At 39.0% G+C, this 14,513-nt stretch overlaps 1 protein-coding gene across 7 annotated transcripts in view; it reads right to left on the bottom strand.

Annotated features, from left to right (window-relative positions):
* Positions 1-14,226, bottom strand: part of HEPH (hephaestin) — an 86,325-nt gene extending 72,099 nt beyond the window's left edge. Inside the window, exons 1-5 of one of the 7 annotated variants that reach the window (XM_033115874.1) lie at positions 14,022-14,226; positions 5,089-5,268; positions 3,232-3,476; positions 1,673-1,885; positions 368-550 (exon numbers count right to left, since the gene is read on the bottom strand). In XM_033115874.1, the coding sequence (XP_032971765.1) occupies positions 368-550; positions 1,673-1,885; positions 3,232-3,476; positions 5,089-5,268; positions 14,022-14,176 (976 nt within the window). In that variant the 5' untranslated portion in view covers positions 14,177-14,226. Of the gene's footprint in view, positions 1-367; positions 551-1,672; positions 1,886-3,231; positions 3,477-4,236; positions 4,416-5,088; positions 5,295-12,424; positions 12,640-14,021 lie in introns of those variants that run through there. The other 6 variants (XM_033115897.1, XM_033115906.1, XM_033115880.1 and 3 more) reach the window with 6 other exon arrangements.
* Positions 14,227-14,513: the final 287 nt, after the last annotated feature.

Here is a 14,513-nt window from a genome sequence, read left to right as displayed (position 1 = left end):
GAACAAAGAAATGTTAACTAATTATATCAGTGGACAACCCTCACCAGTGACTGAGCATATAGTATATAACTTTGGAATCAACAGTCTGGGGTATTCCACATTGAGGAGGCATGGCACCTAATGACAAGAGCCCAGTATGCAGTCAGACAGTTCAAGGTTGGAATTTTAGCTGTGCTGCTTATCTGCTGTGTAATCCTGGAGCCTCAGTTTCTTCACAGATTAAAAAGGGTAAAGCTACCTACTACTCCTGGTCCTCATGAGGATTGAAAGGGACCAGATACGTGAAATCACCCACCAAATGCTCTGCCCAGGGGAGACCCTTCATCAGTGTTCACTGTCACGGTGTGGCCCCCGCCTCCCAGCTCACCATGCATTCTATTGCTCTCCTGAAAGGCCTCATCTTCTTTGTCCACTGAGGAAGGGTTTGAGCAGTAAGTGGCAATGTTGTAATCGATATGCCAGCTAAGATTCTCATCTACCACACTGAAGAGCAGGAAGAAATAATTGTCCACATCTTGCCGCCGAGGAGGGGAGTTACCATCCAGGGTTCCTAGTGCAAGTAAGAAAGCTGTGCTTGAGAACCTCCTATCCTTAGCAAGAGTGAGCTGCCAGGGGTACTCATAAAAATGATACAGGAAGAGAGGAGGCCTTAAGAGTCTGTCAGCAACAGAAAAGCAGATGAAACCTTTTGCTACTAATTTATATTTCCAAACTCTTCAGATAAAACCATCAATTCAGTTGAAGGTAGACTTGAAGGTAGGCACATAGGATCTAAAATAATTCCCTCCCACCATCCCTGCCGATGTCTTCATCAACCCAGGGCCTTAAACTGATCAAACTATTGAAACACCCAGATCTTCAGGCCTGACTGTACCTAAAACATACCCTATCTCCAACCAAGTCCCAAATCCTGATGGCTATACTTTTAATCCTATTCACATTTAAACTCTTATCACATATCTTACTTTTTTTATTAAAGTTTGTTGGGGTGACAATGGTTAGTATAGTTACATAGGTTTCAGGTGTACAATTCTGTACTGTATCATCTATATATCACATTATGTGTTCACCACCCAGAGTCAGTTGTCCTTCCATCACCATATAGTTGATCTCATTTACTCTCATCTACCACCCCTCTCCCCACTTACCCTATTGTCTGTGTCTATGAGTTTTTGTTTCTTTGTTTGTCTTGTTCCCTTGTTGTTTTCAGTTTTATATCCCACATCAGTGAAATCATATGGTTCTCGACTTTTTCTGTATAATATGGTTCTGAAACCATATGGTTTCTCGATTTTTGTATAATAATCTCAAGATTTATCCATGTTGAAAATGACATTATTTCATCTTTCGTTATGGCAGAATAGTAGTCCATTGTGTGTATATACCACATATCTTACTTTTATGTGACTTGACTCCCGTCATTACCAGTTAGAGGTTTTTTTTTAAGTGAAATTAGAAAACAAAATTAAAAAGTAGAAAATGGATTTTTTTGTAGAAAAAATAGAAAAATAATAGTATAAAGGCAGGTTGGCAGGGTTTATTCCTGCTAATAAACAAGGTTCTAAATTAACACTCCTCAGGCTTCTGCTCAATATGTAGGTGGTTTAACTATATCACTACTTCCCATAGATATCCCAAACTACATCTCATAGTTCAGCCTTGGGGCCTGTACCTCTTTTACAGGTGATAAGAGGTCCAATGAGGCCAGTTGCAATGTCTCGTGGAGCATCTACATGAGAATGGTAGATCCAGGTGAGGCATGCTGGGTCAGCATCAGTGGGTGCATGGCCTTCTGGAATGGTCCAGTTGTAGATGTGGCTGCCTCCCGGGGGAACAGAGTCATCAGCTTTCAGCCGACCAGAAGAGCCATCAGGGTATAGGGAGCCTAGAAAATGAAATTGCACATGCCCAGTCCCAGGGTGAGAGAGAGGGAACCAGGAAGATATAGAAGCCAAGATAGGGCTGACATATAAAACATCTAGGTCCAGTCTTATGGAAGATAAAGTTATAAGATCTAGCACAGTGTTCTTCACAACTTGAGGAGGGCACAGATTCAAGTAATATCTAGCCAAAGAACCCCACACCTCACGTCAACAATGGGTGGAGAGGTATCAGCCATCAGGGAAGGAGTTGTGGCCATGAAAACTGCTCCACAACCTGATCTAGTAGCATCCTAGTGCAAAGCCAGTGGCATGGAGGCAAGGGAGAGTACAGAATTCCTTCCCTTCAAGCACTCACTTTGGAAAACAGAAAGCAAACAATCACAGAATTTCACTTTAAAGGAAACTTAATGATCAGTTGGTCTACTTCCCCATTTTATGGAAGAGAAAACTGAGGAAAAGTAATTTGCCAAAAATATAGAGAGTTAGTGGCCAAGTCAGGACTTTCTGTTTTCCCTCTCTATTCCCCTCAGTCACTGTTGTGTCAATATTATAGGCCATTAGAGACAACGAGAGATACAGATGTGTAAACTGAACTCCCTCTTAAGAAAAAATAAATGGACCTTTTGGAAGACTATGACACCAGAATAATGTTCCCATTCTATTCAGAGAACACTCTTCTCTTTTCAAAGCACAGTCAAATATTTTATGGAAATCCATTCAAGTAATTCTTTGTCATAAAAGGCAGATTACTTTTTTTTTATTTTTCAATGATAGTTAACATTCAATATTATATTAGTTTCAGGTGTACAGCAAAGCAGTTAGATATTTACATAACTTACAAAGTGATGCCCCCAATAAATCTAGTACCCACCTGACACCATACATAGTTATTACAATATTATTAAATATATTCCCTATGCTGTACTTTATATCCACATGACTATTTTTTAACTAATTTGTATTTCTAATTTGTATTTCTTAATCCCTTCACCTTTTTCACCCAGCCCGCAATACCCCTCCCATCTGGCAACCATCAATTGGTTCTCTGTATTTATCACAGAACAAACAAATGGAAACAAACCCATAGATAAAAGGCAGATTGAATCTCCACATTACTATTGAAGAATCTGAAGCCCAAAGAGGAGCAGTGACTTGCCCAAAGTCACACAGTATATGAATAGCAGAACTGACAATACCCAGCCATGATTTCTCTGAGAAGAGTCCCTGCTACCTCAGATCAATAAGCAAGAAAAGACTGTCCTTGATCCTCGCTCCTCTCTCTCATTTGGCAGTAAAGGAAAACTTTTATTTGTTGTGGGCAGGAGAAAGAAAGGGTGGGCTGTTTTACCTTCTGAGTCCTTCTCATAGAAAACACCATGGGGGTGGATGGTATAGGGACGAGTGGCAAAATTTTTCAGGTGGATAAGGATGACATCTCCCACCTCAGCCTGCAACACTGGTCCCAGGAAGCCCAACCAGGCAGGCTGGGCCATTTCATGCATATATGAGCCATCCCTGTATTCTTTGTAGACAGTCTTCTTGTAGCTGCTCCCTATCCGGTTCTTGTCAGACTTTAGGAAGCCTGAAGCTACTCTGGGAAGGAAGGAAAGAGAGAGTTACAATTTTGCCACAATCTTCAAACCTTTGGAGCATTATTTTCCAGGGAGCCTGACAAAAAAGTATTCATCTTTGTTTAGAGTAAAACCAAAGTAAATGTGACTCTACCATTCAAAACATGAAAGCTTTAGGCTAGAGTCTAACTTTTAGACAATGGGAACTATTAAGTTAAAGCATATGAAATTGCTGATATTTGACCACTTTTAACCTAAAAAAAAAAGGCAATTTTAGGTGGTTCAACCTAATGTATAATAATGGGGAAACAACCAACAATAGACTGGCTCTTTTTAAGTAACCAACTCTCTACCCACATGGCCTGACTTAGCATGGTCCTACTATATGGGAGGTTTTATAGCATAGTGTATAAGTTCTCAAGCTCTGGAGCCAGGACGGTTCAATTAAATGCCAATATTGCCGCTTTCAAATCTGTGGAACTTTGAGCAAGTTATTTAACTTCTCTGTGCCTGATTTCCCCATCTGTAAATTGGAAATAAACACAGTATCAAACTTGGACAGTTGTTACTGGTGGCTAAAATAATTAAAATATATAAAGAGGTTAGAACAGTGCCTGGAAAATAGTAAAATCTTAAATGTTAACTACTTCTTTCAAGTATTGGGGGTGGGGGATAACAAAGTTATCCCTCAAGGAAACTTAAGACAAATACTTCAGTGACTCCAAAACGAGATGGGTAGGAAGATAGTTTGTCAAAATAAAAAAGGTAGCTGTTTATCTTACTTTAATTCTTCCTAGTGAGCTCTGAGATGTTACAGTCAACTTTGGAAAATTCAGAGGCTTTGGAGAGACAAAGTGATTCATGATCACAAAAGATCCTTTAGTGCGTTAATTCATTTTTAACAGGTGTTCGTGGGGCATCTGCAAGGCTCTAAGATCAAGAAAGGTTAATCCTGTGGGATCTGTGAGAGACAAAATGGTGAGAAGAGCACCAGTTTTGCATCCACATTACCCAGGTTCAAATCCTATCTCTTCAATTTTCTAGCTGTGGGATTTGAGCAAATTATTTGATCTCAGATATTCAGACTCACCTCCTAGAACTTTTATCAGAATTAGGTGAGAGAAAATATGTAAATTTCTAGTATGATGCTTGTCACAGACAGAGTGTTATATAATTGATGCCTATTACTGTTATTTATTTGATTCTAAGACTTACCTTATTTTTTCACATTTTCACATATATGAAATTGTTCCACTGAACTATGGGAGCATAGTTCCCCACACACATCTTACAAATACTGTATATATTTCATATTTCTTTCTTTTTGTGAAGTTAAACAGCTGTTATTAAAACAGCATTGTGTATGTCATCTTAGCATAAAAGGAATATGGAATTACCATTGGGACCCTAACAATATTGAGGCACCTCAGTGTAGAAAAGCAGAATCCATAAAGAATGCTGTTTCTTAAGTCAGCTAGCCCTAGTCCCACCAATGGTGCCACTGGGTGCATGGTCCAGAGAGATCAGGAACTGGTTGCTACCAAACCGTGGGAAAAGCTTTTCAAGAGGCTATCTCCTGACCTCAAGGGTGCCCCACCAACTCCAGCTCTAATTCCACCAGAAATTAAACTTACGTGTCATTATCCAGAGTCTGGTTTGTGATGACATTCCTTCCCTTGGGAGCATAGTTCCACTGTACTTCCTGGATGCCCAGGTAGTAGACTCGAGTGGCCCCATCAGTCAGTCGGGTCCACAAGGGTTGCATGAACAGCAGAGCCCAGAGAAGATGGCCTGGCCCCATGGCCCACATTACACTGGGAAACAGGCAAATGAATAGCTGCTGGTATGGAAGAAAGAGAACAAAGGGGCTTTGCATGTGTCTGGAAAACTGAAGGGACAAGAGCCAGACTGAGTGACTGAGAAAGTAAGAAATGAATTAGCCTAGAATCTCTACCTTACTGATTCCTTTCAATTCAACAAGCATTCAGTGATCTGTACACATTGGACTCTTGAGGGCAAAGTTAAAAAATCACTTGCACTGATAATTACATATCACTTCCTTCAGAAGAGAAATATGAATCCAGTTCCTTCAGCTGTGTAAGAAGAATGTACGCTGGGTCAAGAATCAGGAAACAGGCAACAGAAACCTCTGATTGTGCCCCTGAATCACTTGGTACCTGAGTCAAGTCACTAATTTTCCTTGTGCCTCTGTTTTCATTGTTGCCACTTTCCATCCTCGATGAATTGTATTTGAAAACAAATGAGAAATCACTAAAAGACATTTACTAGAATGTTCATAGACCCAAAATGGAAACAGCAAAATTGTGGACGATGAACAACACAATGTGATATATAGATGATGTATTACAGAATTGTACACTTGAAACCTATGTAACTTTACTAATCATTGTCACCCCAATAAACTTTAATTTTTAAAAAAATTGTCCATGAACACTAGAATGGATAAGTAAATTGTATTTTATTCATACAATGGAATTTTATATAATGATAAAGAACAAACTACAACTACACACGAAAATATAGATGCCTCTCATGAACGTAATATTGCAGAAAGAAACCAGACACAAAAGAGTACATACCCTGTGCTATTATTTATGTAAAGTACAAAATCAGGCAAAACTAATCTATGCTTTTAGTAGCCACGACAGTATTTGCCCCTGAGGAGGGATCAGTGACTGGGAAGGGAAGAGGAGGAATGGTTCTAGGTAAAATGTTCTGTTTCCTGATCTATATACCGGTTACACGGGTGTATTCAGTTTGTGAAAGTGCGTTGAGTCCTGAGCTTAGCATTTGTGTACTTTTCTATGGGTTATACTTCAAAAAAAGTAAAAAATGAAAAAAAAAATAAGAATATGTGAGGGAAATACTAACTTCTCAGAAGAAATGTTCTCTGCTGGTTCTCTGCTATGCACAAACCCATTTCACGGGTCCAATCCTGAGTCAGAGTCAGAACTAAGTCTGTAGCCTTGCATTCCAGTATATCAGCCAGGAGGTTAGACTTCTTGGGGCTGTGAGGAAGCACTTAGTCGTACAATACACAGCTACAGTCAAACTTAGAAACACAGACAACACAACATAAACACATATACACACACATACACATAGGCACATTCTGTCTGATCTAAAAGCGGAAATGGACACACTTGCATCCACATATACAACCATACTGTCACACAGAGCCTTTGTCACTTTCAGAATAATGACAACAATAATAATAAATCAATATTTATTGTGTGTGCATGGCATGCCAGACACTGTTCTAAGTGTTTTTATATAGATTAAATGACTTAATCCTCACAACCACACTATGAAACAGATGCCATTATTATCCCCATCTTATAGAAGGAAGAACTGCAGAGCAAAAGTGTAAAGTAATTTGCCCAAGTTCACATAGTTAACAATTGGTAGAGTTGGGTTGTAAGCCCAGGAATTATGGCTCCAGCGTCTATATTCTTAATCACCATGCTATACTACCTTCAATAAAACATACTTGCACACTCATGTGAATATATAGAGAACATGTATTTGTCCATAATTATAACCATACCTGAGAAAACCCCATACACTCTGAAATATGCAATCATGTGTAGTTGTGATCACTTCTAGAAACAGACACGTACACTCATATAGGCAAAGATACACCTAATCAATATCATTCATAATAATGCTAACAATGGTAGCTACCATTCATTGGGAGATCACTACATACTAAACACCATGTTCAGTGGTTTATATAAATTATTTCACTAAATCCCCATCCTAAGCAGATGAGATAGAGACGATTAATCAAAAATAGAAAATCAAAGATATGCACAGACTCACATATGGATAAGAAATCCCCAGATATTTACATTGGCTGGGCCTGGGTATTTACCCTGATTGATAAACAGAACTATAGACTTCCCTACAAAATCTCAGGCCCCTCCACACACAGTAGTAGTGCAAGTGTTAATCCCCAATTTCCATATGACATTTGGCAGAAAGTCCTTCTTGATATAGGGGAAAACCTGTAGTCGAGTTCCTTTTCCAAAATCTGGATGTCCTATTGACCAGTTGTATAGCCTTGGGTAATACTTAACTACTCTGAACCTGTTTTCTCATCTATAAAGTATGTATAATAATATCACCTTGGAGAAATAAATTAGAAAACTTACATGAAAGGGATCCAGTACAATTAATGTTTAGAACGTAACAGTAACTGTTGGTGTCCTTCCTCTTCCTTCTCCCTCTTAGCTACAGTTTGTTAATTTATCCTTTTTGTCTCCCACACATCATACATTCTATATTTCTACTTTAAGGGCTAACTTAAATCCTAACTGCCCCATAAGGTCCCCTCTAGCCTCTCCATACTACTGTCTTCTGAAGGACTATTTACTCTCTATAGCACCCAATTGCATTGTCAGATTTTGTATTATTGTTACCTTTATGTCTTATGAGCTGCCTCATGAACTGTCCTTATTTTCCAGATTGGACTATAAACTCCTTAATGGTTGATGTCATATCTCAGAAGTCTCTGTGCATCTATTGCCAGATATAGTAATGGGAGCCCTATAGATGTACTATAAACAGCTACTGCTAAAGTGACATGAAGTGACACAAACATACATTTTCCCACCTGTAGGCTCTAGTTCAAGTTTGCCACTGGTTCACAGAGTGACTCTAAGGAAGTTACTTCACCTTCGTGAGACTCAATTTCCCTATGCATAAAATAATAGACCTGGACTACATAGTTTTTTCTTACCTTTTTGGGGGCATGGATGTTTGAGACTACAATAAAATGCAAAAATGTGGAACTACAAAAGGTGTTTTATATAAAGAGCTCTCAAAGCAGCTTTCTAGCTCTCATACTTTGCCAATACTCACGTTCACTGATGAAACACAGGTGCATTCACATGCACCTACATATAGTACCACATATGGGCAAACAAACAGCCATGACTTGGAACCTTCAACAGGGAGGGAGTATCCTTAGTTCAATGGAAGTCTGAATGCAACATGGAACTCCTTCAAACGTCCTTCTCACAGAAGTGCCAACAAGGCCATTGTACCTTAAACTCACTTACCTAGGGAAAAAACTATCTCAGGTAAGTTTCACAATTGGAGAAATGCGGTAAACTTGGAAATATTCCCAGAAGAGATTAGCACAGACCTTAAGTATACAATGAATAAGCATTCAAAGGTGGTGACTAATGACCAAAAGAGTTAAACAATAGAATCTGGCGGGGGTGGGGGGGTGGGGGGGTACTACCTAGTGTTTGCCTAGCACTTTCCACTTTACAGTGTGTTTTTCATATCTTCCATCTTATTTAATTCTCACACTCTTGTGAGATAAGTATTGTCTTCCCCACTTTGCATCTAGGGCATAAGCTTTGGAATCAGACTATATAAACAAATCCTGACTCTACTTTTCCTAGCTGTGTGACTTGATAAACGGCTTCACTTCTCTAGCCATAGTGTTTTCATCTTTGAAACGGAATTAATACTATTAGCTACATCTCACAGTTGTGTGAGGATTAAATGAACTAAGATATGTAAATGCTAGGTGGGTACTGTTGAATAAGTATAATGTACACCTGAAACTAATATAATATTGAATGTTAGCTGTATTTTAATAAAAATCTTTAAAAAAAGCAACTGTACTCCACCTCCCGTGAATTATATATATATATATATATATATATATATATATATACACACATATACACACACATATGCATATATATACATATACACACACACACACACACACACACACACATATATATATATATATATATATATATATATATATATATATATTTTCTTATAGTTGACATACAATATCATTCTACTTCAGCTTCAGTTGTACAGAGCATTGGTCATGCATTTGCACAGTCTATGAAGTGATCCCCTTGATAAGTCCAGTGCCCATCTGGCACCTTACATAATCTTTACAACATTGTTGATTGTATTCCCCATTCTGTATTTCATATCCCCATGACTATATTGTGTCTACTAATTTGCTCTTTCTAATCCCTTCACCTTCTCCCCCATCCCCTCCGTTCTCCCATCTAACAACCAACAGTTTTTTTTTCTATATCTCTGAGTCTATTTCTGTTTAGTTTGCTCATGTATTCTGTTCTTTAGATTCCACATATAAACGAGATCATACGGTATTTGTCTTTCTCAGTCTGAATTACTTCACTTAACATAATGTTGTCAAGGTCCATCCATGTTGTTGCAAATGGTAAGATTTCATTCTTTTTTTATAACCGAGTAATACTCCATTGTATAAATGCTTGTAGTTGTAATAATTGGTTTTGTAATAAAAAATTTAAAAAGCAACTGTAATTGAAAATTAAAAACAATTAAGAAAAGAAAAAAAGATCTGTAAGTGCACAGAACACAAATAGGTGTTCAAGTGCACAAGTGATCAAAAAGTATTAGTGGCTATTATTATTACAGATAAGGAAATAGTTTTAGAAATGAAACTTGCCAGGATCCCAAAGCTTTAACATTTTGTGGATAGCCACAATATGTACACACTCATAAGTTCCTGTATACAGTAACATATACTGAGCATAAAGGCACATGCATATGGCTCAGATTAGCCTCTTTGGAAGCAGTATGATATAATGAAAGGAATCAGAACTTTTGAGTCAGATAAACTTAAGTTTGAGTACTCTTTTCAGTTGTGTTTGAAAGAGATAGCATCAGGGCACCTGATAAATATTCGTTTTCTTTCTTTCTAACTGCATTTGTTGTTGCTATTGTTGTCATTATTCTTGTTGTTGTTTTTAATTTAGTTTTATCATAAACTATTAAAACAGAAGAAAGGAAAACCCATAAAAGTCCTTTAGATTCACTTGGGTATTTCATGGTAAAATTGAAAGACTTTAGACCCTAGAAAAATAGGTTCTAGTTCTGGATTAATCATTTATTAGTTGTATGGCATTGAGCATGTCACCTAATTTCCTAAGCCTCAGTTTCCTCATCTTGTAAGTGAAGATAATCTCTGCTTTGGGATCCTCGTTAGTTTGCTATGAAGATCAAATGAGATGAAGGATGTGAAAGCCCTATGTAAACTTTTCACTTGGGTAGGGCTAGTTTCTTTCAGCTGAGCCCACAGGAGTAAGTCTTAGAGAAAGGCCAGACTGAGGAAGAAAAATAAAATGGGAAGGTAAAAGGACAAATTAAATAGGTAAGGTGAGCCAGAATCCTAGGAAAAAGTAAAAATAGAGAAGACAGAAGGAAGAGGTGCTCAAAGGAGGGAGGGAGGGAGGAGGAGAGAGAGAGCGAATAAAGAATGAATGAATGAATGAATGAATTTCTGCTCTACATAGTTTAGTTAATATACACTGAGACTAGCCTGGGGAGAAAGTCAGCTAACAACAAATGAAGCCTGCCCCACCTTTACCTTACCTTCCTGTCATCCCAACATCCATGACAATTTGCATTACTGTTTTCCCTATAATTTGCAAGTCATTCCTTTAATGTGACAATGCTCTTTTCTTTCCCTCCATCTCCCTTATCTCCCTTTCTGAGTTGGGTTAAACTGAGCTGGAGAGGCCCATCCTACGCAAAGGATTGCTCAACTGAACACAAGAATGCTGAGCTGTCTTTGGGGTCCTGTCTTCAATCTCAACATAATAAAACCCTCCATCTATTTTGATCCTCTGCTTTCTTAATGCGTTTTGGCTCTTTCTTCACCCTGTGACTCAAAATAGGTCCCAAATGGGGATTTTCTCACCTTTAGTGAGTACAGGCCTTTCTTTACTGGGAGGGAAAATAGCAAGAGTGTTGAAAGCCCCATAAGATTCCAGATAATACAAGTGCAATTTACATTATTCTTTAATCATTATCACTGTATTCTAGCACATCAGAGATGATGACATTGAGGACCAGAGAGGAAAGGACTCACTTAAAGTCCTGAAAGTTAGTACTAGAATTTAACTCCTGATCCCCCAGCCTATCAATCATGTCCATCATACTATCACCATACCATTCCTGGGACAATATGATGTTACTACATATTTTGCATTTGCATTTGTACTAAGAAAGCTGATTTATTTCCTCACACCCCAGTTGTGGTACCATAGAAAGCATATTAATTTGAAATTACAAGACCCGAATTCAAATGCTATCTCTTGCCTGTAGTAGTTATGTGACCTCTCAAGTCACTTTTACCTATTTGAGCTTCATTTTTTTATCCCCAAATGGTATGATATTTATCTCACAGAACTGTTTTGAGGCTCAAAAAAAAAAAAAAGGATATTTGAGACCCTAGCAAAGGGCTTGGAATGTAATAGATGCTCAGTAAGAAACTGAATGCATTATAGATGTATGCTTCCATAAAAACCTTTAGAAATCATTTTTTTTCAACTTTTTAATGTGCTGTAAAGAAAACTGATGTCAGAGGGGTGAAGGGGTTTACTCAAAGTCAAGCAGCCAGTTACTGGAAAAGCCAGAATTTGAACTGATGTTTTCTAAAATATTTCTGTTATTTAGACAGTGTGAGAAATAATTTAGATTTTGAGTTGATAGCTTAGTTCATCTATTATTGATTTGCTTTCTCTATGCCAATATGGATCTCAAAAATATGAAACTAAACTCAGTGGTTTTTTTAAAGTGTTTGAGCCTCCCACTTATGTAGTCCCCAGATCCATCACCTCAATAAACCCTTCAACCTGTGAAATGGAATATGAACACGTTATTAACTACTCTCTACAACTCCAGGATTGTTTTTGAAGCAGTGAAGCCAGTGTGCTCCTGGCCATTTTGGAGAGAGGAACAAAAGAAGTCTATTGTGCACTTTAACTTCCCTGCACACCCAGCCAAGCTTCTTCTAATTTCTCAGCAGCTGAATTTCTCTCCCAGTGGTCCAGGACACCCCAAAAGCCAGATGAATAAAGACTTTTACAGAGAAAATAAGGTGAGGTAGGGTTTGGAAAGAGAGGAAAGAAAGCTTACCTTTGCTAGGGAAAACCCTTCCATATTCATGTCAGCGGCCTAGTGATGCTGAATTGCAGACCCCAGTATGAGTCTGCCAGCCCTGCTCAGTCAGTATCCTGGGTTACAGGGCCTTTCTCATAAATTAAGTCCAAGGCTCCAATCTGGCGGGTGCTCCTGGGACAGGGTGGAATGGAGGAGGGGGCAGTGCCTTCCTTTCCAGAAACTAAACTACTGGAATGTCTTGTTCCGGCCTGGTTTGGTACAAAACCTGGGATGGTTCTTTGAACACAGCCGGGTGTTTTCCAAATCCTGGTTAGGATCTCAGGAGGAATTACAAGGGGGTGGGCTGCATTTTCTTATCGCAGCTTGCTAGTTGGCTTTTGTTGAGAGGGGGAGGAGAATGCACTGTCAGCGGGGCCAGTCAAAGCTCACAGATGGATTCCAACAGCCCCATTTTCGAAATGGGGCCCTTTGCAAGGGTTAGTAGACATGAGAGGAGCCCCCATCCCCAATTTTTTCCCTTCTTGCTGTGAAGCACAGTTATCAGCCTTGCCTGTTATCCTGAAGCCATGGTTGCTTGGTGACAAAGAAAAATAAAACTAGGAATAAAACAAAGAACTTTCTGCATGCCAGGCCCTATGTTAACCACTTAACAAGCATTCCCCCATTTAAGTCTCCTGATCTGCTGTGAAATGGACACTCTAATTCTTACTTTACAACTGAAGAAAACCAGGCTCTAAGAGAGAAGGTAACTTATTCAAGGTTACACAATTAGGGAGTAAAAAAGGGGGAAATTATACTGGGTCTGTCTAGACTCTTAGCTACCACACTACCACACTGTGCTGCTCAGGGGAGAAACAGAGAGCTCTTTTGAGATTAGGGAAGCGACTTCACAATTATCAAGTGCCTGCTGTTCACCTGTTAAATATATTTTTAAATGTATATTAACTCTGCTTCTGCCATTTCTAACAGCTTCTAGAGTGAAACTCCAGGGCTGTATTACCAATATTTTCCATAGAAGAGACTGGATTCAGCTAGAAGATGGCCTGGATTAATATAGGTCAGCATCCTGAAAACTAAGAAGACCCAGAAGAATTGGAAATATTAAATTTAAAAAAAAAAAATTAAAAAAAATGGGCACTAAAATTTCTAGGGAAACTGGAGTCTGGGTTTCTTTAAGACCAAAGGCCATCCTTGTTTCTGCTGAAAAGAGAGGGTAGTAAAAAAAGAAAAAAAAAATCACTGGCCTGAGTCAAGTGACCTAAGTTCCAGTCCCAGCTTGCTCTGGCAGTAATCAGCTATGTGGGCTTTTCTCTTTTCAGGGCAAGTGTCTTTTCATTTGTATGAGGGCCTTGAACTAACTAGCTACGGATCCACTTGACTACATAAATTTACATATATAGCATTCCATGAAGAAGATACATTCTTGATATTAAGTGTGGAAGAGAAATAGGTTTCAAATATGCAAAGTACAAGGAAAGAATGAGTGCAGAGTAAATAGTGGAGAAAAGATGGAGAAATCCACACCTCTTTGGAAAGGACTACATCTACCCACCAGACCCAAGCATAAGAAGGAGACAGGTATGATGGCGGTTCTACCACCTAGAATCCTTACTTTGTGATGAGGAGATCTTGGCTAGGAGCAGATACTGTTCTCCACGCAGACTCGACACATTTTTCTCTCCTGAATTTAAAGTGTCTGGGGCAGGGTCCAGGGAGGAGGACTTTCAAAGACTGAGCTGGTGGGGCAAAGTCCAGGTCATAAACCATTGGAGGTGCTTAAGGGTGCCTAGACACTTATGAGCTGCCCCACAGACTGCACTCCAGATCCAGCCAAGTAGAAGAACCAATAGGGAGAAAGGAGAAGCCACCAGCCTCAGCTCCCTCAAAAATGCTCAGTGATCAATGGAAGCTGTATCAGGATATAGCAGCCTCTGCAGTTATCTGCCTTTTTCCCCCCACTTGGCACAGATGTGGACCTTGAAGCTAAAAGGGGAAGGTGGAGACCAAACCCACTAAGCTAGGATCTAAGTCCAGGCTCTAAGGCATTTATGACAGGGAGGGGAAAGGATAAGGTCTCTGCTCTGACTCATGAAAGGCAACAAGA

The sequence above is a fragment of the Rhinolophus ferrumequinum genome, chromosome X (assembly GCF_004115265.2).
Source record: "Rhinolophus ferrumequinum isolate MPI-CBG mRhiFer1 chromosome X, mRhiFer1_v1.p, whole genome shotgun sequence".
NCBI classification, from domain to species: Eukaryota; Metazoa; Chordata; class Mammalia; order Chiroptera; family Rhinolophidae; genus Rhinolophus; species Rhinolophus ferrumequinum.
The sequence above is the reverse complement of the archived record's forward strand: the minus strand, read 5'-3'. Positions and strand labels throughout refer to the sequence as shown.